This window comes from Phalacrocorax carbo, chromosome 13 (assembly GCF_963921805.1).
Source record: "Phalacrocorax carbo chromosome 13, bPhaCar2.1, whole genome shotgun sequence".
Taxonomy (NCBI): Eukaryota; Metazoa; Chordata; class Aves; order Suliformes; family Phalacrocoracidae; genus Phalacrocorax; species Phalacrocorax carbo.
Window position 1 is genome coordinate 7914404 of NC_087525.1, and position 25577 is coordinate 7939980.

A 25577-nucleotide genomic window follows, 5' to 3' on the forward strand; every position below is an offset into this window, starting at 1 on the left:
ATTTTAAAATTGGAATGTTTTTAATATATTGTGGTAAATTTTACAGCAGTTTAATTATTTTCTTTGTGTTTAGATAGTAGAGCTTGAATTGTAAATGAAGTCTGCACTACTGTTGGAAGTCACTGATGAAAACTCATAATTTGTTATTACACATCTGAGATTCATTTTTGGCACTCGGTTCTGAATTCAGAACTATTTTACTGGTGTTGCTTAACTGTTACAATAATCCTTAACTGCTAAAATAATCACATATGTATAATTAATTATCCTGTATTATGCAAGATGGAATAATTGTTACTGCTTAAAAAAAAGGCTAAACATAGGCAGGGTAGTGGAATGGTATTGGGTAGGATAACAGGAAAGCCTTTAGTTATTTTGAAGGTCAGAAGTCAGCAGATACGTTTTCTTGTATTAGTGATTTGTTCTGCCTAGAAGGACTTAAATATAATGTTCAAACTCCTGCTTTCTGAGTATGAGAGCCATACGATAGAAAGATCTGTAAAATATGAGTCAGACTGAGTGATTGCTGTTACAGACCCTCCAAAAATTGAAGGTGAGGAATAGGTGGAACCAAACGTTGGCAAAAAAAGAGGAGAATTTTCCTGTCTGCAATTTTGAAACAGTAATCAAAGTTACAGAGAGAGAAGATGAGTAAACTGAATGCAAAGAGTGCCTAAAAGGTTAATTTTAGTTGGTTCCTTACTTTAAAAGCATTTTTGGCAGTAGGATTTATTTTTAAAATAAAAAATATAGCAGGATGCTAAAGAAGTTGAAGAAAACTTACTTGTTTTAAGACATAAGCAGTAAGGTAAATTAGGAAGTAAACTCTAAGTCAAATAATATAATGATATATGCAGTTAAACTACCTGTTTTCATTTTTAGGTTATCTTTTAGTAAGAATGGAGTAGTTAGGATAGATGGTTTCTCCTCTCCTGACCAGTATGATGATGAAGCACTGAGTTTATGGACACATGAAAACTATGAAGATGATGAACTGGACCTAGAGACCTCTAAATACATTCTAGATATCATAGGTGATAAATTTTGTCAGTTAGTAACATCTGAGAAAACAGCCATGTCCTGGGTGAAAAAAGACGGTAAGGAAATCTCAAATGCAGTTTTACTCAAGTGTTTGCATTCATCGTGACCCATTGCTTCCTTTCGAGTAGCTCACTTCACTGGCCTGTTGAGTTGGATTTTCCTAGGCTATTTTGTAAGACGGTATGTCGGGAAGGGGCAGGGACCTTCCTCAGTAAGCCAGCCTGTTCCCCCTCCCTGCGCTGGGCCAGGGCCAGGCTGCTGTTGGGGTTGGAGCAGCCTCCGTTCCCAGCTTGGCCTCCGGCTCTTTGGCCAGAGCAGCCAGCTCCAAGCCAAGGCCCGCAGCGAGCCAGGTACTCACTCCTGCCAACAGACATTGCGTTTCTGATGTGTCTCCTTCCCAAAACAAAGGAGAATAATGTGACAGCATGGGCCCCGCAGACTGTGTGCGAACACTGTCACCTCCTCCCCACCAAAGGCACAGTTAGTCCGTCCCTCTGGCCCTCAGCAGGTGGGTGCAGGCTTTAAATGGGCAGGTGGCTCTGCTAATTCCAGGCAATACAAGGAAGAGGTGGGGCAGAAAGCAGAAGTACTAGCCAGATCTCCGGGACAGGCACATCCCTCCTGTCCTGCCAACTTTAACCAATCTGACTCACCAGTTTGGCTGCCCTTGAGATTAAACATGTTCATAGGCAATCAGGTGAAAGACCCAGCTCTTGCCATTGCATGGGGTTAAAAGTATATGTTGAAGAAGTTCTTTGTACTTGCAATTCGCTCGTGTTGAGCAGGAATATTCTTTCTGTATTACTTCAGTCTGTGTTTTTTGGATGCTTTAATTTCTTTGTAGTGTATTGATACTAACACCGATGGGGGTGCTGTGTAACGCAGCTAAGGGGGGGTAGATGATGATGGTCTGTTTCTGAAGGATCACTTTCCTCGCCCCACATCCAGTGGTGTCTGAGGGGGAAATTACAAATGCTTCATCTATAAAGACCATTCATTCTGTGCTTTGCATTTAAATTTTAGTCCTTTTATTCTGCTTATTTTGTATTTCAGCCAAAATTGCATGGAAGAGAGCAGTGAGAGGAGTCCGTGAGATGTGTGATGCGTGTGAAGCCACATTATTTAACATTCACTGGGTCTGCCAAAAATGTGGATTTGTGGTCTGCCTAGACTGTTACAAGGCAAAGGAAAGAAAAAGTTCCAGAGGTCAGTTCTTTATGAACTAGAGTATTGTATATGCTGTTTATTCTCATTTGTTCCAGAGCTGCTGATCCACTAGTGTAACTGCCTTTCTGTAAAGTATTAAATTGCTGCCTGTGTGTTTTGGTTTCTCTTAGATCTTTTTTCACCTCCTTTTTTGTCAGTAGATGTAGAATCAGTCATTCAGAAAGCAACTGCTGTGGGGGCTATTTTAGGTCTTGGTCCACTTTTCAGTCTTCTTGTGTGGATTGCCTCAGATTGCTTGGGCCTTGCCCCTCAAGGTTAAATCTTGTTCTTCAGCTGGGAGGCTGGCCCTCCATTACACCTCCCTGCTTCATGGTAACTCATTGCCGTTAAGCTTGCCTTGATTTGAGTGCTTTCTGGAGCCCACCCTTCAGAAGTACATGGTTTGTCATATTGACGTAGCAGCCTACTTTTTTATTATTAAATAAAAAAGTGAGATGGAGAAAAATACTTCACATAGTATTTAAAATGAGTGTTAATGGAGGTTTCACAATCCAGCAGCCTGCACACATATTCTGTTTAATTCCTGTGCTTTAATGGAGGTGCGTGGTTTAGTCTGTAGTGAAGTATAACAGGGCTGACGTGCAAACCTATGATTTCTGAGTGACCCAGCCTGGTGCAGTTGAAAGGAGGAACGGCTTGGGAGGTTGATCTGGTCACTCAGCCCTCGGCTGTGACATTGGCACTCAGGCTGCTTGTGCAAGGGGCTGCCGTCCCCTGGGTGGCAGGCGTTGTGCCCTGGCACAGTCCTGCGGTCAGATACTGCGCCAGGAACTGATTCAAGTACAAAGCTGTTTTGAAAAGCATTTCCATGTTTGTCATAGCAGCATAATGTCACAGATGTGAAACGTTAGTAAAATAAAGTTTAACTGTTAGATGGCAAATCTTTAATAAATAGACTCATCCACTTTGTCCTTGGCTTGCAGTGAGAGCCTCCTACACTGTGGTTATGAAGTGTACATAGAGTCTTCCATCAAAGCCCAAAGCTTCTAGGGAACTAACATCCGTGTTTTCCAACACCAAGAACAGTTGTTAGTGCTTTAATGCTGGAGGCTGCTTCAGCAGCTCTTAACTGGCTGAAGTCTGTGTGTGTGTGCATGTGTATGCATCCATCTGACGTGGCTTGGGATATACGCCGAACATTATTTACCCTAGTGGGAACATGCAGTCAGAGGCTTTTTATAGGGTGTGTGTTAACCAGCCAGGAAAATTTTAGTAAAATGTCTTCAAAGCTTAAAAAAAGCAGTGTACAGAGGCAGGCTTCTTTTCAGTCTTCTAACAGGGAAGACTCTCTCCTTACTGTTCATCACAACATTACATGCAAAAGCAGAAGAACGATAGGTTCCCTCTCTGCAACTTTATTTCTAATGATTCTATAGGATTTGTGTGAACTATCTCTGTCCTTTGGCATTCTCTTACAAGGCTCAGAACGACCCACCCACCTCTATATAATAGCACTTTATATTACACCATTTTTCCTGGAACTGGTAGTTGTTTTTACAGTTGCTAAACGTAACAGAGAATACACTGGTTTCCCGCTGCTTCAGCAGGAATGTTACAGGTTTAAATATCCCGTATTCAGGTATTTATCGGTGACATCTGTCATTACTACATGAATGAATGAATGTGCGTCCATTGTTACCTTTAGACAGTTCATGGCACCATCAAGTGGAATGCCATGTTATGGCATTTCAGTGGTAAAATACTTCAACTAGATATATGCTGTTTTGTTTTTTTCATTTGATTTATGTTCATGCCCAGTTACATATTTTGATGTTTTAGGTGTTAGAAAAACTACAAAATAGCTTACAAATCTAATATTTATCCGAGAAGAACATTTGGTATGTTGTATATCTATTACAGTGCAAGAAAATAACGCTTTAAATGTGCCAAATGCTTCCTTTAATGTACCCTTAGTTTACATTGCTAGAGCTGACCAAACTAGTAAAAAGATCTGTAGAGTCTCTTCAAACTAGCAGTTCAGTGGATAAGATACAAGACTCGGGGTTGAGGGAGAAATTGCATTTGTATTTCTGCCCCAAAATCACATAGCAGATTTTGTGACCTGTTGCTTGGCCAGACATTTTTTTGCTGTCGTCCTTCCTCTGTCTTGTCTTCACGCTGCATGCTTTTCTGGCAGGGACGTTCTTCCTGAAACTTCATAGAAAGCCTCTTTCTCCTGCCAGTTAGGCCCCCTCTGCTGCCATAAATGATACGTACAGTACATACAGACCTGAGGTTTCATGGTTGCTTTAATCTGACATAAATCCATGATGCAACTTCCCTCTCTTTTATGCTCAGTAACATCAGTGCAGCTACATGGTAGGCCAAATCAGAGAAGTAATTAAGTTAAAAATTAATCTTTTTGAATTGTTTGGCCCTCTCTGGTTGAAGACAGCCCCTTTTAGTTGGAGCATGGATTTTGTCAAATTAAATTGGTTGTACAGCCACAGCCTAATGGTGTCTCTTTTCAGTGTTAGCATTCATCAAGGGTGGGGTCTCACTGCCTCAACTGCCACTGTACAGGATTTCGGCTTACGATAAATTGGCAACTCTCTACATGTGATAAAGGGAATATACTTCAAAACTTCGAGGTTATTGGCAAGGGTATGTGCTACAGGTGCTGCCATTTCAGATTCCAGTATTGTTAAAACTCTATTCTTTTCCTTATTGTGAATAGTAGCTGTTGTACGCAAAATTTTGTCACACAGGATACTGGGACAGAAGACGTGCAGTATGTGTAGAGAACCATTTCTAACTAAAACAAACCTGAAAAATGTTAGTTAGCTCGCTCTGTGTACCACTGTAAGTGAAGTAAAAGAGTTGGCAATGTTATTTTGCAGATAAGGAATTATATGCCTGGATGAAGTGCGTGAAGGGACAGCCTCATGATCACAAACACCTGATGCCAACACAGATTATTCCAGGCTCTGGTAAGACTTGTGAACAAGGAGGATGTGGGTTTTCCCAGGTCTTTCTATGAAAGAGAGGCTAGAGTTGTTTCTTGAAACTTCTCATTTTCCATTTAAAAACCTGCAAATTGTGTCAAATCATCACAGGAAGGCAAGGGATTCTGAGCAGTTAACAGCAAGGGGCACAGATGATGAGGAGAGAGAGGAGTGCGCTGACAGATGTCTGAAGGGGTTTCAGGGACAAGCAATGAAGAAATTCAGGCTGGTTTTTGTGACTGTTTTGTACCTTTTCAGAGCAGAATAAAACAGCCAGAATGTACTTAAATCTGACCTTAGCAGTTAAAAGAAAAATAGTAGAATAATACTGCCAAGGAGTATTATGTGGCAACAGGTTTTCAGGTTTTTGGGGGTTTGTTTTTCACTGTTTTCTGTCGTGTCTTGTCCCCCTCCCAAAGAAAAAATAAAAAAAGGTTCATGTGTGGTTTCGGCTGGACATGTGATTGAGCATCTTGAAGCAAAATGCAGCTTGTGATAAATGAAAAACTAAACAGTAATCCTAAAACGGCAAAATCCAGGATTTTTCTTATAACCAAACAAGTTTTATGAAGAAGTGCGGTTAGGTGTGATTGTTGTTGTTCATGCAACTTTACTTGTGATCTCTGGCAGCATTGATCAGAGCAGAGAACAGAAAACTTAACATGCCTCTGAACTTGTTAAGCAAATTCTCAAGTTATTTTAAGCTGGAAATACCTCTCCAGTCATCATTTTATGGCTTGTTGCATGTTAGTTCAGGTAGAAATGAAGGTTGGTTAGATTCCATAATAAATTCAAATTGTGATATTCCCCAGAACAGGTTCCAGACTGAAACTGGTTTTAATTTTAAATTGTGAAGTGAGCCACTTCTCTGGAAACGGCATAGTGAGGACTGCCTACGTAACCTCGCTTTTGTTCTGTGCGTGCCCATTACTGAACAGCCTTAAATTACATGATCACATACTAATTTTTTTGTCAAGACGTGGCTCACTTCAGTCTGTAGTTAGACGGTTTTATTAAATGAAGCAATGATGCACCAGTTGAACAATGAGGAGTAAATAATGAATGACAGACTTGCTTGTTGTGTGCCATGCAATGGGAATGCAGAGTAAAGGTTAGATTATTCAGAAGAGTAATATGCAATTATTTAATTAAAGGCTGTGTCTCTTTCTGGACGAGCTTTAAGGTAAACTGGATAGTCATTTTATAGTATTTTTAGCGTTTTTAAGAGTTTGCATTTTAAAAAGGTTTGGAGGTAGCATTTTCGCATCATAGTGTGCGTCTGGTAAAGACGGTCACAAAATGATTGAGAGCTGCTGATGGTTTTCTTCTTAATTTTCTTCTAGTGTTGACAGATCTTCTAGATGCTATGCACAATATTAGGGAAAAGTTTGAAATTAAATCCCATTGTCAGTGTACCAGCAAGCAGAGCACGCAAGCTGGCAAGCTCCCTGCAATGAATGGTGTGTCTCAGGTGAGTATAAAATGGGTGTATACATTGCCGTTTGTTCAGATGTTCATATTTTTCTGTATTTTTATATTTGAATAGTATTGGTTGCATTTTAATTTGCATATATGGTGGTTAAATGCTAGCCTTATCTTTGAAATGCATTAAAGCAAAGTTACATACTTAAAAATAAATTTGTTCTTTACAGGTTTTGCAGAATGTCCTTAACCACAGTAATAAAATTTCTCTGTGCATGCCTGAGTCTCAACAGCAGAATACTCCTCAAAAGTCTGAGGCAAATGGTAACACAAGTCCAAGGAGTGATGTAAGCACAGACAGCAAGCTAACACCGCCTGAATCCCAGTCACCCCTGCATTGGTTAGCTGATCTTGCAGAGCAGAAAGCCAGAGAAGAAAAGAAAGGTATATGTTCTGAAATTGTACCGTGGCCGTGACTTTTGGGGCACCAGTGATACATACTTGAATTCATTAGGAAAAATTCACACAGCTTTCTGTTCAACAGAAATAAAAGATGACGTTCTTTTCCCCCTTAACTTTAATCTTGAAACTGCAGTGCCTTCTCCTGGTGGCATCAGAATCTGTTACCAGAAGAGCCGCTAGTGGAATGCATGTGTAATGTGGCAGTATTTCGAGCTACAGCATCTCTCATTTGTGACAGGTAGTCACTCAGCTGCATGTCTGAGATGCTGAGGAATGCCTTTTCATGGTTTGACTGCATTTTCAAGGATCTAGTTCATCCTCTGGTGTGTTTTCAGGTGAATAAAGTGCTAGTGCTACAGTATAAGGACCACTATAAAATGCAGGATACTGGTGCTGTTCCTATGTCTGCATCGTGACACAACAGTGTAACCTTCCAATGATTGTTGTTGTTTTAGAGAACAAAGAATGCCCTTCGGGAAAACATTCAAAGGAGGAGAAAGACCAGGATACTGTAGAGTCCCAAAACTGTAAAAGCTCCCCTCCTGCGTCCCAGAACAACGAGCAGGGCTCAACCTTACGAGATTTATTAACTACAACAGCAGGCAAACTGCGTCTAGGTTCTACAGATGCTGGTATTGCTTTTGCTCCAGTTTACTCTACAGGAACAGCAGTAAGTGTTTACAAGGTGCATGCTTTTCATATCAGGATTTGAAAATCTGTCATCTGTAAAATGTCCACAAAGTTAGATAAAGCCTTAACCTGACAAAGTAAAGGAAGATTCCAATATATTGAGTTCTGTAGTAACTGTATATTTCTAACTTTCTCCATGTAAGAACACACGCGGTTTTCTACAAAAGTAGTAGATAACTGAAAGCTTCTAATTGGTAACGAAATGTTGTCGTTCTACTGCAAAAGGAATTGTATTAAGTTCCTTTGCTTTTACATTGTTTAAGCATACATCTGTTTGTTTTCTAATAGAGTGGCAAGAGTGGAAGGACTATGCCAAACATTCTTGATGACATAATTGCTTCAGTAGTAGAAAACAAGATTCCACCAAATAGAGCACCAAAGATAAATGTAAAATCAGAAATAAAAGATGAGCCAAAGGATGATAAAAAATGTATTCAGGATGACTGCAGTAAACTGTACAGTGATATTCAGTACTCGTGGATCTGTGATAAGCATGTTTTGTGGCTCAGAGACCATAAAAACAACAACAACTGGAAGCTCTTCAAAGAGTGCTGGAAGCAAGGAAGGGTAGGTATTGAGCCGTTTGGTCTATAAAGTGGCCTCAGTATGAACTCCAGGGAAGTCGTGTGGAAGGACAAATTTGTGTAACTCCGTGTTTGAAAATGGCTTGTTAGCAGGGGGCAAAAGCTTGTCAGGTATAGCCCCCGTATGAACCCTGTGTAGTTTAAACTTCAGTTAACTGCTAATGATAACTAAGAAATTACTGTTATGGAGATTCAGGTTCCAAAAAGAGGTGTGTGAGACGTCTTGGGTAGGGTTGCTGTTGGAGGAAGTGTTAAGAGCTCATTGTGTGTTTCAGATGTCTTCCAGTGTGTGTTTCAGATGATTTTGTACTTCAGTTTAATTGAAGGAAATGTTTACTTTCAAAAGGAAGTATGGATTTTTTTTTTTTAATTTTGTTTTTACAGCCTGTTTTAGTGTCCGGTATGCATAAGAAAATGAACTTCAGCCTGTGGAAAGCTGAGTCAATTAGTCTAGATTTTGGAAACCAGCAAGCTGATATCTTGAACTGCAAAGACAGTATTATTTCAAACACGAATGTCAAGGAGTTCTGGGATGGTTTTGAAGATGTTTCAAGTACGTTGCTTTAAACATATTATTCCATTGATTCTGAACACGGTCAGTGTTAGAAACTGTAGTTAAAAATATTCTTTATGGATCTTGAGGCTTTGAAGAAACTTTAATTTAAAAAGAAAGCTCTAGGTAATCAGTTTCCAGAGAATGTGATAGAAGCTTGCATTCTGTACCTTTGCAGAATTGAAGATACACTAATATACCAGTTAGAAAGAAACCAAAGAAATGTCATTTTTCCTCAACTAGTTGAGTGTGTTTTGTATCCTTCTTGAGTCTCAAAATTAATTATCTCCTGTTTTATGGATGAAATCTTTATAGACAAGTTAAAAGTTCAGTTAGATGTTTTAGTTGACTAAAACACCTACCGTTTATAAGTTCTTTTTAGTAATTTCTACATTACTTGCAGAACGGCAGAAAATAAAAAATGGGGAAACAGCTCTACTAAAACTGAAGGATTGGCCTTCTGGTGAAGATTTCAAGGCTATGATGCCAGCAAGGTATTTGAGTTTGATACTAGGTATTCTTAAGTCAATCTCCCTGTTGGTTTTCTTCTTCTCTGTGTAATGACACAAATTCAATTACATTCTTCTTCCTCTCTCCTCCAGATATGAGGACCTATTAAAAAGTTTACCCTTGCCTGAATACTGTAGTCCAGAAGGAAAACTAAACTTAGCTTCTCACCTGCCAGGATTTTTCGTCCGTCCAGATTTGGGACCCAGACTATGCAGCGCATACGGTGAGCGTGCCCTAGAAGTGTAGCAGTTACCTCTTCCCTTAAAAGTGTAGAATATCACACGTTATAATGTTTGATAGAAAGCTGAGCTTGTTTGGGGGATAATTGTTCACTGAATGTAGGAGAGAAACTTTACCGACTTGCATATTAATAGTACGTGCACCTCAGAGAGTTTGCTTCTGCGTTTCCCTCTATCTTTTCTTGTCTTCTGAAGCATGGTTAGCTACTTCTACACAAAGAGAGATCCTGTCTTTAATAAGACAGAATACTTGACTAAATACTATTAATTCTGGTCATAAATAAATCTCAGTATTCTTCTCATAATTCATATTGCATGCTATATATTCAAAAACCTGTTTAGAAAAGGTCATTTCCCTCAAACCTTTTCCAGCTACTCCTTTTGCAAACAAATTTGTTCAATTCTGTTTTACAAATTGTTGTAATAAGACAAATGAGTTGTAATTTGTAGCATGATGGCTTTGATTTAAAAACTTCTCCAGACGTCCTTTGAAATAAGCATATTAATGATAGTGATCAAGGCATGGGTCTGAAGAACTGAATCATTAATGACACTTTTATGTAAGACTGCTGCAAGCTCAGTGTTCTGAAACGTCCTTTTGACTTGAGCATGTATGTTTTCACCTCTTAGAACTAAAATTAGTTTTCCCCTTGGCTTGGAGATTTCTGTTGGTTAAGACCTCGGCTTATAGCCAGGCATAAAAGTGACGCATTCAATTTGAAAACCTTGTGTATTCATTGTACTTATATTCTGCTCTTAACAACCTGAAAGGTTGGAAGATTGGGAAGGAACATAGTGGTCAGGAAATGTCTTTGATCGTTCCGCTGAGATGTGTTTTGTTCTGATACAGCTGCTATGTAGGGACAGTTACCTGGGCTAAGAGAGATCTCAGTGTCTTTGTTAAAAAGTAAGGTTTTCATGTTTGGCAAGTGCAGCAAAAGCCCGTTTGTAGCATGTGAATCTCAGTATTTTCACATTAAAGCCTGTCTGTGCAGAAAATGCTTTTCTGTGATGCTCGGTGTACTTGCAGAAATTTCTTCTCAGTTAGCTGTTGCACGCTTCTGTTTGAAGGTGAATATGCAATACAACAAATCTTAATTTTATTATTTAACGTAGGTGTGGCTGCTACTAAAGACCATGATATAGGAACCACAAATCTCCATATTGAAGTTTCTGATGTTGTGAACATCCTTGTTTATGTTGGCATAGCGAAGGGAAATGGAGTACTTTCCAAATCAGGTAAAGGGAAGCTTATTGTAAGAGGCGTAGATGGGCTGAATGACCTGCCACTTTTAAAACTGACCCTGTTCTTTTGAAGCGGATGAAGGACGTCCATAAGCACTTCCTTAAACCTGGGAGATTCCTTGTTTCAAGAGCTTGCACACAGATTAATTCTGCATAAAATATACTGCAGTTCATGAATTATGAAATGGTATTTCAAACTTTTCACTATTTTTTGCCATTGCCTATAATGGATGTACCATGTCTGTGCTGGGCCTGGCAGAGCTAATGAGAGTGCAGGATGAAGGATTTCTCTGGAAGCTGTGGTAGTTCTAACAATTATGTCAGGATGATGTATTTGCCAAACCTTCTGTTTATTCTGCTCTCTCTAGATGCACTGTGTTTGCTCTATTGAATTTTGACTGTAATGTAATTTTTCAGCACCAGAGAGCCTAAATTGGTGTATGTTAGTCCTCTGTATGAGGTTATTGCTTATGTGAAACAGTCTTTAAATCACTGAAATAGTTTTGTTTCTTTCCCCTTATTCTTTTGTCCTTGCATTCCATAATCAGCAAATGTAGATTTGGGGTGTGACTAATAGAGCTGCAGTAAAGTTTGCAGTGTTTTATTTGCTTTGTTTTCAATTGCACTGAGATAATAGCAGCAAAACTTCAGCGTATTGGGAGAGCTCTCACTTCCCTACCGGGTGCTGCAGAACCTGCAAAACACTGCTTTTGCTGACTGCAGGAAAACACCTTTTTCATCTTCTAATTTTTTGGTGCTAACCCTGATTGTTTATTTCGGGTAGGAGAATGTGTTCTATCGAATTCAAAAGATGTAAAAAAGTTTAAAAGCTTATCTTTAAAGGTATTTATAGCATTCATGTTCTAGTAACAAATTACAAATGCTGAACAAGAGGATCACCTGGGGGCTTCTGTTGTATTCAGCAAACTTCTGTCTGCTCAGTCTCACACAAGAAATTTGAAAAGAAGGTGTTTAATTTCCGGTTTTCCTCTGTCTCACTTTTAAAAATTTTTGTTGAATCTTAGGAGTTTTGAAGAAGTTTGAAGAGGAAGATTTGGATGACCTTTTAAGGAAGCGGTTGAAAGATTCAAGTGAATTACCTGGTGCTTTGTGGCACATTTATGCTGGCAAGGATGCTGACAAGATAAGGGAGTTTCTGCAAAAGGTTAGTTTTATTATAGATATTTTATAAATATAATCTAAGTAACTGGTAAACCAAAAGGGGGCGGCAAAAACAACAAACCCCACCCCTATGCCTAGGGAAGGGGGGAAGCAAAATTCTTTCCTTTATAGTGCATAAAATAAACTATAATTGACCTGCTACATCAGTCAACAAATAAAATATGTAACATGGGATGTACTCACCTCTTAAGAGTTACAGGTAGCCTGCAAACTCTGAACGCTCAGGAGGGCATGGAGATCTACTCCTGTCCTTCTCTAATACTAAGGATAATTTTGTTTCCTTTAGTATTTGTAGGGTAATGTTTTTCTGTCACTGATCCATTCTTGCCTTATCAGATGCTGAAATTTTTGTGAATTGTCCCATACAAAAACCTCTGACCTTGCAACCCAGCAGCCACTGATCTTCATAGGGACTCTGTGTCATGTCAGTTAGCTCAGAGAACATGCCTTGGCTCTTAGTGAAGATGAAGGCAGTGGGGGATAATGTACCCAAGAGCAACAGACTACTTCAGTGTTAGCTACAGTGCAGATCTTGCTTCAGCAGCATGTGATGAACAAGTTAGAGCCACATCAGAACCTTTCAGGTCGTTACTTACCACGGAGGATGAATCCACCGCTGGGCCATTGATAGTCATCGATGGCATTAAATTTAGAGATACCATCTTGGAAGCTGCTTCCTGTGCCCTGTCTTTAGCATGTTTTCATGTTCTGGAAGGCGGTCTTGACAGATGACATAGAAATACCAAAATATCACTGAAGTGGTTGCTCGAGGAAAAGAAGTCTTCACTGTCTTCTACTGTGGGAAAAAAATCAGATGAGTTTTAACTGGCTAAACCAAAGGGGTCCATAAACTGGCTGGAGGCCAAGGTCTCTACTGTGAGCGGGAAGAGCCTAAGAAATTCAGCAGCAAAGATTCTCTTGGACAATAAGGCAGTGTTTCAGTCCCAAGGCAGCTGTCCTCTGGCGACTCAAAACATTTGCTCCTTGGCAAGCTGAACTGTGGGGAAAAATGAGCACTAGTAAGCAAAATACAGCTAATTCCAGGAGATTGTGAGGCTTTGCTGTTCATTTAAAAAGTAGATGCTCATAAGAAAAGAGAGTTGTGAACAAAGTCACGATTGCAAGGAAATAGGTGGACAATGAGTATTACTCAGCATTTCTTCTTTCAGAGCGATTAAGGGATATTGTGAAACTCTTTGAGCAGCAGGTTTAAAACAGAAGCGCTTTAAGGTGCTATGTAATGAAATTTGTCATTTGCTGCCACAGCTTGCCATGGTACCCAAAATGAGTTGTGTACTGCCCTGTATTTTTGGTGTGGATGTATTTTTGTAATACTAAATTGGAGATTAATTGATGACTAGATCTTGGGACCACTTTGCCTGCTGATAAGAGATAAAATCTCAGTATCTCGTTTAGTACAGAAGAAAGGTGATAATACACAAAAACAGTTTCAAGCTCTGCGTCACATAATTAAGTATATTTAATATCAACATGAAAAAAAAATCTGTGTTTTTAATGAGATAATTGTCTCCTGAGTCATGACAGAAGGATTCGATCTGTGTTTTTTATCTTTAGTCACTATGATTCATTAATCAGCAACTGATTAAGGGTAATATTGGTTCCCCTGTGGTTAACTTGATGAGAAATGGTTGTTGCAATTAAGTCTACTGCAGTTGGGAAGTACTTTTTAACATTGATTGTTTTTTTTCCTGATTCCTTGATGAGATGGTAGGAAAGTAACTTCTTACCAGAGTGGTTGAGATTGGAAGGAGATTTCTTAGGTCCTCTGGTCCAGCCCCACGCTCAAGCAGAGTCACCTAGAGCAGGTTGCCCAGGACCGTATGACCCTTAGTTTTATCTGCTGCCTTTTTCCCTGAGCTGAGGTTATGGTGATGTGTCTGTGTTGAAACTGAAGGTAGCGTGCTTGAGGAATTGGCAACGTAGGAACTCTTGAGGTCAGATTTTTTTTTCTTGATGAAAGAAGTCACATAGAGAGTGTGTTGCTTATTAATAGATTATTGTGCAGCATTCTTTAAAGTTCTGCATTTGGAGTGGAAGTTCTGCAGATGTCTTCGGTTTAGTGGGACTTCCCATGTCCTCTGAGGTTCTTTTGAACACCTAACTAAAACTCCTGTTTGGGTATTGGGAACAGAGTAGCGTTGCTTTGTAAGTTAGGTGTACTTACAACTTAGCAGCGAAAGGTTCAGCTTCTTTTGAAAGTGACTTGGGATCTTTTCTGTACTTACAGATAGCAAAAGAGCAAGGTTTAGAAGTTTTACCAGAGCACGATCCAATACGTGATCAGAGTTGGTATGTGAACAAAAAACTTCGCCAAAGACTTCTTGAAGAATACGGAGTAAAAACCTGTACGGTTATTCAGTTTCTTGGTGATGCTATTATTCTACCAGCAGGAGCACTTCATCAGGTAATGTACATCTGTTTAAAGGCGCAAATGATTAAATAACATAAATACAATAAAATAACTTTTTTTCAAAGGCATAACTACACTGCTACTCAAATTAGATTTTTGGTTTTCTACTAGTAGCCATTCGTGTATAGGAATGTGTAATAAGGTACACCTGTTTGTATAGATGACTAGCCAGGACTAACATACAGCAACTTGAATGCTTGAAATAATGCTGTTCCTTTTTTCCTTTAAAATTAAAAATGAGCAGACTGTTATTAACCATTTTTTTCCCCCCACTTTTCGTTTCATCAGCAAATGGCTAAATAAACTGGTGTTAGTTATGGCAAAGTCAGGTTAGTATTCTTCTTCTTCTCAACCAAAAGTTGACCTAACCCAGAGAGGCAAGGAGAGTAACCCAAGTGGATAAAAATACCTGGATGTCAGGTGTTGCTGTTCTTGTCTTCAGCCGTAGGAGACTTGTAGAGGCAGCTTGGGTGTAACGAGGTGTTTCTGTACCAGGATTTGGAGGTTGTTTTCCTGCCCCACATTAAGTTCCTTTTTACACAGAAGGTACATCAATCACCAGGAGTCGTCATTGTCCCTTTGGCAGCTTTCCTCACCATCAGAAAAAGTGATACCACCTTTGCAGCACCTGTGCTGATTTAATTATTGGTTACATAAGAAAAAGCACTGCCAGGAGGGCAGTTCTGGAGAAACAGTAAGAATTTGTGTGGCAAGCTTCAGTCCTCTCCCAGCACATAGGGGTTTGTTACTTCATTTTGTTTGGTTTGCTTCATTTTCTCACAGCAAACTGCTGCTCCTTGGTGAAAATAGGGAGAAAGCACAATTGTTTAGACATGATTTTTTGGGTAGTTTTGGATGTATTTATTCCTTCACTCCATGAATATTTTCCTGTTTCAACGGGAAATGGAGCCTGCTTTCTTGCTGTCCTGTCAGCTGTCGAGCACCACTGATCAGATAGCTGACTGTCAAGGAGTGAGGAGCATCCCCACCCTGCAGCAGGGGTTGTAAACCATCTTGCTGTTAAAGATGTATCATTGATCTCCACCTGGGTTCAAGCGAGGCCAGGCCTTTCTGAAGAAGATGCTATTTGGTTTCTGATCTGCAGATCAGCTTCCAACTTTCAACTTCTTTTGAGCAGAGAATGATCAATGGCTCACCATGTTGCTGTGAGCAGGGCAATAGGGTTTTCCCTGTGAAAAAAAAAATGACTGTGGTGTAGCAATGAGAGGTGCTGGGTCCCAAATCTGCCTGCTGGCTCTGTCAGTTGCGGGGGCACTGAAAGCAGCAGGTACCTTACCCAGACTAGACTCCTCTGTCATTCCAGTGAGTCTTTAGATGAGCTTCACGTGGTGGTATGTTAACCCTGGGTGATCTGTGTGGATTTGTTCTCTGGCAAAAGAAAGGAAGAAAAAAGCCAAACCCAGGTGACCAAATCCTGGCTTGTTGTAGGTTGCCTTTCCCTGTACCATGTCTCCAGGGCTTGATGTTGCTTCACAAAGGTGAAGGACTGTCTGGCGTTGATGTTACTCTTAGCTCCTGTTAGGCTAAAGCAGTTAGGACGCCCAGAGTTGGTAAGATTTGTATTGCATCCTCCAATAACCTTACTCTGATCTCTCAAAGCAAGGGAGATATCCCAGATACAAGAGTGAAAAGTGAACCCACAGCAAATAACAGATATGCTGGAAAGTTTGTTTTATATAGCATGTGGCTTTTTGTAAAGGCGTACAGAATATAGAGCATGAAGTAGTGGGGCTGTTTATGGGTTTAAGGACCAAAAATAAGACAACTCTTATCTTTATCTCCTTGGCTTTAAACTCCAGATTCCTTTTGAAGTGGTAATGTTCTAGCTTCTGGCACCAAGGAGTTAATAACATAGTGTTTTTAAACCTTAGTGGGTGAAGCTGAGAACCTTTTCATCTTCAGTAAGAAGTTCCTGTGAATCTGCCACGTAGGAGGAAATGAAAGCATCGTGTTCTTTCATGTACATGTATGGTACTCTCTACATAGAGATGCATAAATACTGACCTTAGGGATCAGCACCAACACTTCATATATACAAAGCACGTTTAAACACTTAAAAATAAGTCTGAACAAGAACAAATACCAGGTTAAGTTTACATGTTAAGTGTTTCAGATTTACACGCACACCATGAATCTTTAATAATTAAAACTGGGTGGGAGCTGATACTAAATTTGGTGGTAAATTAACATTTTTATTTTTATTTGCTCATCGGTAATGTTATGGGGCAGAGGAAATTAGGCTGAGGGATGGAGTTAGGGAGCCTGGCTGCCTGTGGTTGCTGCGTAGTGTAGCTCAAACGCTTCCGTTGGGAGCCAGTTAGGATTGTGATCACACTGCTGCTTCCGACGTGCTGGTCTAGAATTTCACTGCTCTAACGCGGAGGAGGATGTGTGTATTACTTCTGTGTATCTTTTTTGGCCCCCCCCCCCCCCCCCCGCTTCTGTGGATTCATGTCTAGCTTTTAAGTATTGCTCTTAGCATTTTATGGTAGTGTAAAGCATTCCTCTTGCTTCCCAGGGTCCCCCCTCCTCCCTGCCTACTTGCAGACAGCAGTGATCGTTTCAGCAGGCAAAGTCAAACTTGGGGTGGTGGGGTGGGAGGCAGAGCCTCTCCTGAGAGCTGTGACGGTCAGACTAGCCTTGTCAGTACCTCTGGTGGAGGGATTCGCCGCGTGGGGTGGGGAGGAACCAGAAATAGATGCAGCACTGGACTGGTCTGCTCTGCAGATGCTTCCCTGAACATACTGTGAGCGATGCACTGCAGGATTGTATCTCCTTTCTTCTTGGCTGTGCAAGTAGGGGAGCTCAGAAGTGTTCCCCCTGCTTTGCTAACCTCTGGGCCTAGTTCTCTGTCTGGCAGCAGCGAGCCCTCAGCTCTCCTTGGAAACTTCCCCAGCTGAAAAAAGGGGGGGTTTACTGTTCTTTTGAATTATTTTCTCTTTCTGCTGCTGGGCTCTGGTCATCCTGTATCACAGTTGTCATCCAGGGACGCCCTCCCTGGTTTTAATTCAGTGATTCCAAATCTGTAAAATATTCTAGTGATAAATTAAAAGCTAGAAATACTGGAGTTGGTGATGGAAATGTGTTGTACAGGCTACACGCAGTCCTTGTTCATAGTAGAACAGGTTATTATAATGTTTGTTATAGCGGTATTATCTTGATTTAACAGCAGGATTATATATTGTGAGGTAACATGCTGGAGGTAATGCGGCGTCCTGGCAATGTTACGATAAGGATGTAGGCTGAAGGTCTGGGAGTAGCATGTGTGCAGCTGCTGGGCTGAGCGCTGGCCCGGAGCCGAGCCGCGCAGGAAATGGCTGATCCTTGGCACAAGGACAGGAGGGAGACGGCTGTGCGACGCGGAGCCGCGGCCGTGGGGGTGGGTGGCCCCTTCCTCCCCGCCCGCTCACCTTTCCCACCGCGGCCCAGGTCTGAGGCTTTTCCGATGCTCCAGCCATCTCCCGGGCCCTGCTGGAAAGCCTCGGCTCTGCGGGGGCTGGCGGCGAAGCTGTTCTCTCGGTTCAGCTGGAACTGGCACAGTCGCGGGAGTGCTGTAGTCCTCGCCCCGCGAACCTCAGGGGAATCGTTGCTGAACATATTTATTTGTGTGTGTCATTGTATCAGCTTGTATTATAAATATTATAAATAGAACTGCCTGAGGGCTGTCAGCAGGGCATTCCTGTGTTAAGTACCAGAGCGGCCGGGTAAAATCTGTCTTTTCCCCCAAAGACCTGCACTGCACACTGTTAAGACAGGCCCTGGAAGGGAGGGAGGTTTAAGACTCAGCAGAATGAAAGATCTGAAGGCAACAAATATTGCCCGTTCTGCAGTGGAGGTGGAGGGAGTCAGTAAAACCTTGTCTCAGTGAGGAGAAAGTGAGAGTGGTGTAGGATTTGCATGGGGTGGAAAGAAAACAAGGGCAGGTAGAGACTTGAAACAGGTGAGAAGCCTGCGAGGGAGGAGAGGGGGCTGGAGCCGGCAGCCCGGCTGCGCAGCACAGAGACAGTTCAGCCGAAGCTCTAGGAAATTCCCCAAGCGCTGGTGGGGTCCTCGCGGTGGCACTTCCTCCAGCTGTTTCCTTGCTCTCCTGGCTTTCTGCCGTTCGCACATTGTGTGGCATCAACAAACCCTCTTCCTCTCCGGAATGGTTTCTCTTTCGATGAATCCGCAGGCGGGAGCGGCGCTGCTTTGTCCTTGGTGATGACGAGGCTGCAGGAACCCTGCGTACAGCGCTACGTGTTGAGCTAGGCGTTAACCCCTGGGGTTTCGCCTGTGGAAGGGCAAGCTAACTGTGTAAAGGCAGACTTGGGCAGCGTTTGCGAAGAAAATAATTTTTAAATGAAGCGCTGTGTCCTCAGCTGTGCAGGCCCCAAAGGTTTTTTGAATGTCAGGTATCACAATGGAAATTTTAGAGTATGCGTTAAAAAATTCTAGATTTTGCTAGGCTCGAGCTTAAAATACATAGATCTTCACCAGTGCAGAGCAGGGTGGGACTGTTTGTTAGCTGGGATGGCAAAGGCCTCCCACCCCCCCGGGCTTCGGTAAGTTTGCAGAATTGACGTTGCCCAATGTTTTTGCAGTTAGAATTTGGGGAAGCGAGGTTTTTGACACGCTGAAGAAACAGCGTCATTTCCAAGGGTTTAGGGGTAAAAACCTGACGCAGTATGTTTCTGAAGAGTGAAACAGGAGCTGGCGGTCAGGTCACAACCAGAAGCGTTTCTGCCTTTCCCCTGTCCTCCAGGTATGACCTTGGTGGCAGGAGATGGTCTCCATCTCTCTCAATAGTTACTGCTTATCAGTAAGAAGTCTTCAGACAAAAAAGCAAGTGCTTTCTTCCCCCCCGCCCCAACCTGTCCCATTGTTCATGTTTGGATTTTTTTGGTGTTTGGTTTAGTTGGGTTTTGTTTTCTTTTAAATACTCCCACCGGCAGTCACTCTTTGCGATGGTGGCGAGTTGCGCCTGGCAGAGCGTGTCTGCGTGGCGTGAGCAGCCAGGCCCCGCGGGGCGAGTCGGCCCGCGGCGTCGGTGCCTGCGCGCTGTTCTGGCAGTGCCTGTGCAGCTGGTAAAAGGGTGGAATAAGACATCAGAGCACGTCGAATTATGTCAGAGCTGACTGCAGGAGGCGGCGCCGGAGCACAGGCAGATGTGCGCTGTTCAAAGGGTACCTTTTGCCAGAAGCTAACTTGGATAAGCCACGGACGCTTAATTGCTGTCTACATAAAACATATAAAGAGACCCTTTAGTCTGATACGCCTGTGGTTTAAGACATCTCAAGGCCCACTCTTTCCCCAGGTATATCTGCCAAAGAATAACCCCAAAATATTAATTACCAGTCTCTTCTTGTTATTTTGGATAGGTGCAAAACTTTCACAGCTGCGTTCAAGTAACTGAAGACTTTGTGTCTCCAGAACATCTTGTACAGTCATTTCACTTAACGCAGGAGCTGAGGCTGTCAAAGGAAGAAATCAATTACGATGATAAACTGCAGGTAGGAACCGGGTTCTGCTCTGGAAGCTGTTGCAAAGCAGGGCGTGCTCAGGCTCATTGAAATGCGGAGCCGTGCGTGGAGCTCCTTCCTCGCCGCTGTTCACACAGAATAACAATGAGCAGCAGCGGGAATGCCGGGGTGTACATGACTCTCCCTGGAGGTGCTGGTTTTGTTTATTTCACCTTAGGTTTTAAAACGTGTAAAAAGGTGTTTCCTTCTGCACTGGCTCAGTGCAGCCTGCCTGCCTTTTCCATCCACGAGGCTGAGGGCTCAGCCCTGAAGACTCGCAAGAGTTCCTTAGTCGTAGGCCTTACTAAAATGTGTCTGCTCTTCTTGCAGGTTAAAAATATCTTGTATCATGCAGTTAAAGAAATGGTGAGAGCTTTGAAGATTCATGAAGGTGAAATGGAAGATATGGATGAAAACTAAGCGTGCTCTGCTTTTTTGTGTTAACGTCCAGCGGAGGTTATTTCTAACCCACGACCAGTATGCACACTAATTTAAGCTTCACAAACCATCAGTGCCAAGAAAGCGTAGTCATCGTATTTACTTGTTAATGACACTGCAACGGTAGAGCTTCGTATCACAGCCACTGTGATGACATGTTAGACTCGCAAACGACTAAGCAGCGTTCTGCTGTCCTGTATTATAATGTACATGAAGTTTGTGAAATGTCAAAGATTTAAGATGATGTATTTATTTTTGGAAAAAAAACCACAAAATTCTATGCTATATTGTTGATCAAATGTAAATGTGACTTGTACAGTTTGCTAAAATAATTCAGATATTTTTCACTACATTGAGACAGTTACTGTGAGAGTAGGACACAAACACCAGCTATTGCCTGCATTTGGGATCTTGCTGAGTCCGCACAGCAGTCATGTCATGATCTGAAAATTACTGCCAAATAATTGTAAACTTTGTAAAATAGAAAGTATATAAAGTAGATATTAAATACAGACACTTCAGTATTTTATTGAAGCTATTCAGTGTACAATTAAACGTTTTCAAAAGGTGTAATTTATTTAAAAATTGTCTCATTTTGGTAAAATTTATGTGAACTTTTAAAGCTAAATATTAAACTTAATATGCTATGTAAATATATACATATATACATTCAATGATGTATTTTTTTAAAACATTGGCTTGCTTTAATTTGTTAAAAGTGCAAGTGTTACACATGCTTTGTACATTGAAGTTGAAAGGGGTTTTACATTTTCCATTAAAATGACTTTATCAAACGTCGTCTCGTTGTGTTCGTTTTTCCCCTCTGTGGCCGCGTGCGGCAGCCCGGGCCGCGCCCCCCGCGCGCGAGGCGAAACTGCGGGGGCAGGCGCTGCAGCGCGGCGGCTCGAACGGCTGAGCCAGAAAGAGCCTCTCCCTACGAACGAAACAAGCTAAACATCGCTTATGTTCTGCCTTTAATAATCCAATGTTTGTCTTTGGGCGAAGGGGGAAAGGAATTGCTATGGAACGGGTTTTTTATAGCATCTTGGCTCTTTACACTTCAAGTAATACCGCAAAATAATGGATGCTTAAAAAAAAAAAAGATTTGTATCTGGTTTTATTTAATAATGATCAACGTTAGAGAGTCGAGCAGAATTCCAGCTCTTGGAGTGAGTTTGAAAAGTTACAGCGTACATGGGTGTAAATGATTAAAACCATTCAGATGTTTAGATTTGATATCAAGTGTTGGGTGCAGCTGTTAGCGAGCTCGTGATGTGTCCAGAAGGGGGGAGTACTTAACCTGCCTGCTGCTGCTGCTCCGACAAAGTCTGACCAAACCCCAAACCCCAACAAAAAAAAACCTCATATAAATTATCTTAAGAAATAGTGAAACACAAAAGCAATATCTGGTTCCAACAGTGAAGTCCCGTATTTAGTTGGATTGAAAACTTGGAATTTATTGGAAGTTGCAAAGAAGTCCGTCGGCCTTAGTGCTGCTGTGCTGGGCAGCTGATGCTCGACTCCCCCTGCAGCATCGTCCTCCCCGCTGCCGCCGGCGCAGAGCTGCAGCCTTGGCTGAAGATGCAAAACCTGCCAATGTACGTTTGCTTAATGACAAGTGGACTCTACTCACACATACTTTTTTTTTTTTTAATTTCAGGATATGTAAATGAGTGAATTTTCATCAAGTGTAAGTACTTTTCCCTCAAAACTGGCTTTTGGTGAGGTACTTCTTAACGTTTGTGAAATTTCTTGAGGCTGCTGAAATTTGCATTCCTGCTGCAGATGGTCTTCCCCCCCCCCCGCCCCCCTTGTGTTTTTCTACACAAAGAGCAGTTGTTGGGGCCCGGGCCACGGCTGTCGTCACAGCTTGCTCCCTGTGCTGGGTGTCTCTGGAGTTGAAGGGAAGGGTTGGTTTCCCTCGGGTCACTACCGGGAAGTGTCGTGTTGCTGTGTCTGTCCTGGCCAAAGCCCCGTCACCCCGCGGCACTCGCAGAACCAGCGAGGGCTCCCTGCCTCTGCCTCTGGGGTTGACGAAGCTCTTGCCTCCTCAGGCGGTGACTGAAGGAGTCGCTGAACAGAGGCTAGCTTGTATTTCCGAGTGTGAATACTGAAGTTCTTCCTTTGTGACCTTTTTCCTGCCGCCTCTGCTGATGAATCCCTAGGTGTACGACAGAGTTGTTAAATCTGCACGAACGCGTGGGTGAAAGGGATGAAGCAGCAAGAACCCTCCCAAAGAAAGGTCTGAGACACTGACAGGATTTTAAGGCAAAAAGTCTCATTTTGGTGAGGCGAAACTGATGGGCTGAAGCCGCAGTGTTGCAGGGCATGCCACATGGTCACCGGGGTAAGATGACCTTTGCTGCTTCCGTAGCAACGATAAATTGATAAATCGATAAATCAGTTTGAACTGCATAAATAGGATTTCACTGTAGTCACTGTAGAGTTTATCCACTCGGTTTTAGTAGAGTTTATTTATAGTAAACTGATACCCATGTATCAGTTACACCACGTGTATAGCTCTAAAATTTTGTGGTTAATGGGTATATCCGAAGGATTTGCAATGCATAAAAACATAACCTGCTGCATTTTGCAAATCGCTTTGGGAGTTGCTGCGGGTGCGGGTGGGACGGCCTCACAAACTGCCCGCAGCACTGACAGGCTTTCCCAGTGACTAATGGGAGGGGAAGAAGCCAAAAGCGAGCGAACAAGGAAAACATGGCAGAAGCTGAGCGCGACAGGTAGCGCTGTAAAGTGTTTATTGGCGTCGACTCCGCAAGTCGCGTGCTGTATGTATTAGCAGACCTCAAGAAGTTGTTAAAGGTAACAGCTACTCCAAATACCACTAAAAGAGGCCCAAAATTCTGCATTTTAAAAAAGTATTTAGCAAACCCAGCTTATTCAGTATCTTAAGATCTCTGGCTCCATCACAATGAAGCGGAGCTCCCTGCTCCCCTGCAGGAAATCGGAGCAGGAAGTTGGGCCGGCGTTGTGCTCGCTGCCAGTACGGCCTGAGATTTTTCGTAGCTGGTGTCTGAGATTAAAGAGGGGTTTATGAGGAGGCGTTTTGTTTTCAGGTTAGTTTTTTTCTCTCAACCATTTCCACGTTCTGTGTGGCGTTGCTGGGCATGTTTTCCCCATCTTTTCTGAAATACTCTAGGAGGTTTTCTGGTCTACAATCTCAACTATTTTAACATAGCCAAAAATACTCAATGAGCTGAAGCTGTTTGAGTGCCGGAGCACTGTCAACTCCTCGAACCAGAATATGAAGCACCCTGTCATCTTCTGCCACCTTCCTATCGAGAGCGAGCTCTGTCTCGATCTGCTGTGCTCCCTGGGAAAGTCTTTCTTTTTTTTCCATCTGTTGAAAGCGCACGTCTCAAAGTCATCAAGGCTGCAAGCCCTGCTCTCCACGGACGCCCTCCTTCCCTCACCCCTTCCCAGCCCCTTTTCATCATCCCCATCTGCAGCGCTGCCATACAGTAAATGACCACGGCAATTTTCTTCCTATTGTAACTGCAGAGTAACGAAGAGTAAGTAGAGCAAAGAATAAAGCGGGGCCGCTATGACCTGGCGTGCTTCAGCGTGGCTGGCTGGCTGTGTACGTGGTTTAGCTGAAACAGAAGTTACTGGATTGCTGGAATTGCTGGCAGTGAAACCGTGGTCCCCGTTACGCCGGCCAGACATAGAGGGTCATAACAATCTGATTTTAAAATCTACTCTTTGTTCTACTCTTCCAGCTTCATGGAAGTCGCTCAGATATGTGTGTGTAAAACGATCCCCCATCTGATCAGCGCTACGTTCTCATGCTCTCTGACCTTTTCGGTAGGTGGTAATTTTGTTAGTACCCTCTCCCGTGACATCCTGTCAAGCCCTCTCCTGCTCTCACAGCTGACGGCCTTCCCCACCCCGCGCCCCTAACTGGGAATTTCCCTTCCTTCCTCCTTCTACAGCCACCATCGCCCTGTTCTGCTCCTTTCCTGAGCAGGATGTTTGTGCTCTCCCCCACATCCGCACTGGAGGAGCCACCTCTCCCTGTTGAGACTCCTGGGCTAAGGTTGTGCTCTGCTTTCCCCTCCTGACCCGCAGCTCTGCCTCAGACAACGTCAGCTCTCCGCCGTGCTCCTGCTTTCCACCTTCTGACTTGCCCTTTGTAGCAGGAACGCCGCTTCTTCTCCGCCTTTGTGTTCCCACGAGACGTGTGCCCCAGGAGGGCAGGGGAGCGCTCGGTGGCGTGGGGGCTCCTCTGATGCAGTGTCCACCGCCACGTCCCTGTCTTTCCATCTCAGCAGGACGGCCTAGGAAACTCTGACCAAGGAGCAAATGATCCGTCGCGTTAGCCGCACACACAGACTAACCTCTGCACTTCTTTCATTTGTTCTCGTAGGTTTTGAAAAGGAAGTTACGGTTTATATATAGCTAGTAGGAAAATCTTGCCTCACAGCAAATTGAAGACATTTTACCTGATGTGATGTGTGCAAACAGTTGCATTTTAAACAGGGGCCTTTCTAAAGCCAAGTGGTAAAATGAAGGACTTTTACTGTTATGTTTCAAAGTGAACATTTCTGGTACCTTCCAACCATACCAATACAATATATTCTTGATACAGATGCCTGTTTCTTTTTCCAGTCCCTGGGCATGTGGTTTTATCGCAGCTCTGTGCTTCCTTAGTGGAATTAAAAAGTACAGTTTAGTAGCTCTGAGGCAGGAAATCCTGTATTTTCACAGCTCTAAGGAGTTCATATTGTTTGATCTCAATAATACCTTAACTCCTGCAGCAAATGGGCCTGAGGGAACACTTCAAATGATTACAAGACAAAAAGCCTGAGCAAGTTTAGGTTACTTCTGGTAAAACAAATAAGGGAGAGAAAGGGGGTGGAGGAAAGGATGGCCATAGCTCTGAGTCTTTAGGGAACAATAAACTTTTTCATACCGCTGAACTCCACAAGCCACGTACTCAGGCAGAAAGGCCCGGCAAATGCTGTCCGGCCTGTGCCTGATGTGCGGCAGCCACACCACCCCTCTGATCGCTTCTGAACAGTTTGACTGATTGGTTTTGTTTGTACTGTATTTTTCAGTCTAATTCAGT

The 25577-nt window shown here is 42.5% G+C and overlaps 1 protein-coding gene across 3 annotated transcripts in view; it reads left to right on the forward strand.

Annotated features, from left to right (window-relative positions):
* Window positions 1–21280, forward strand: part of JMJD1C (jumonji domain containing 1C) — a 165760-nt gene extending 144480 nt beyond the window's left edge. For all 3 annotated transcript variants that reach the window (XM_064464738.1, XM_064464740.1, XM_064464739.1), the window contains 15 exons: window positions 883–1097; window positions 2095–2247; window positions 5109–5198; window positions 6557–6684; window positions 6866–7079; window positions 7553–7767; window positions 8076–8354; window positions 8756–8924; window positions 9328–9418; window positions 9527–9657; window positions 10790–10912; window positions 11944–12083; window positions 14349–14525; window positions 19910–20041; window positions 20381–21280. In XM_064464738.1, coding sequence (XP_064320808.1) covers window positions 883–1097; window positions 2095–2247; window positions 5109–5198; window positions 6557–6684; window positions 6866–7079; window positions 7553–7767; window positions 8076–8354; window positions 8756–8924; window positions 9328–9418; window positions 9527–9657; window positions 10790–10912; window positions 11944–12083; window positions 14349–14525; window positions 19910–20041; window positions 20381–20470 — 2347 coding nt within the window. In that variant the 3' untranslated portion in view covers window positions 20471–21280. The remainder of the gene's footprint in view (window positions 1–882; window positions 1098–2094; window positions 2248–5108; window positions 5199–6556; window positions 6685–6865; window positions 7080–7552; window positions 7768–8075; window positions 8355–8755; window positions 8925–9327; window positions 9419–9526; window positions 9658–10789; window positions 10913–11943; window positions 12084–14348; window positions 14526–19909; window positions 20042–20380) is intronic.
* The last annotated feature ends 4297 nt before the right edge of the window (window positions 21281–25577 follow it).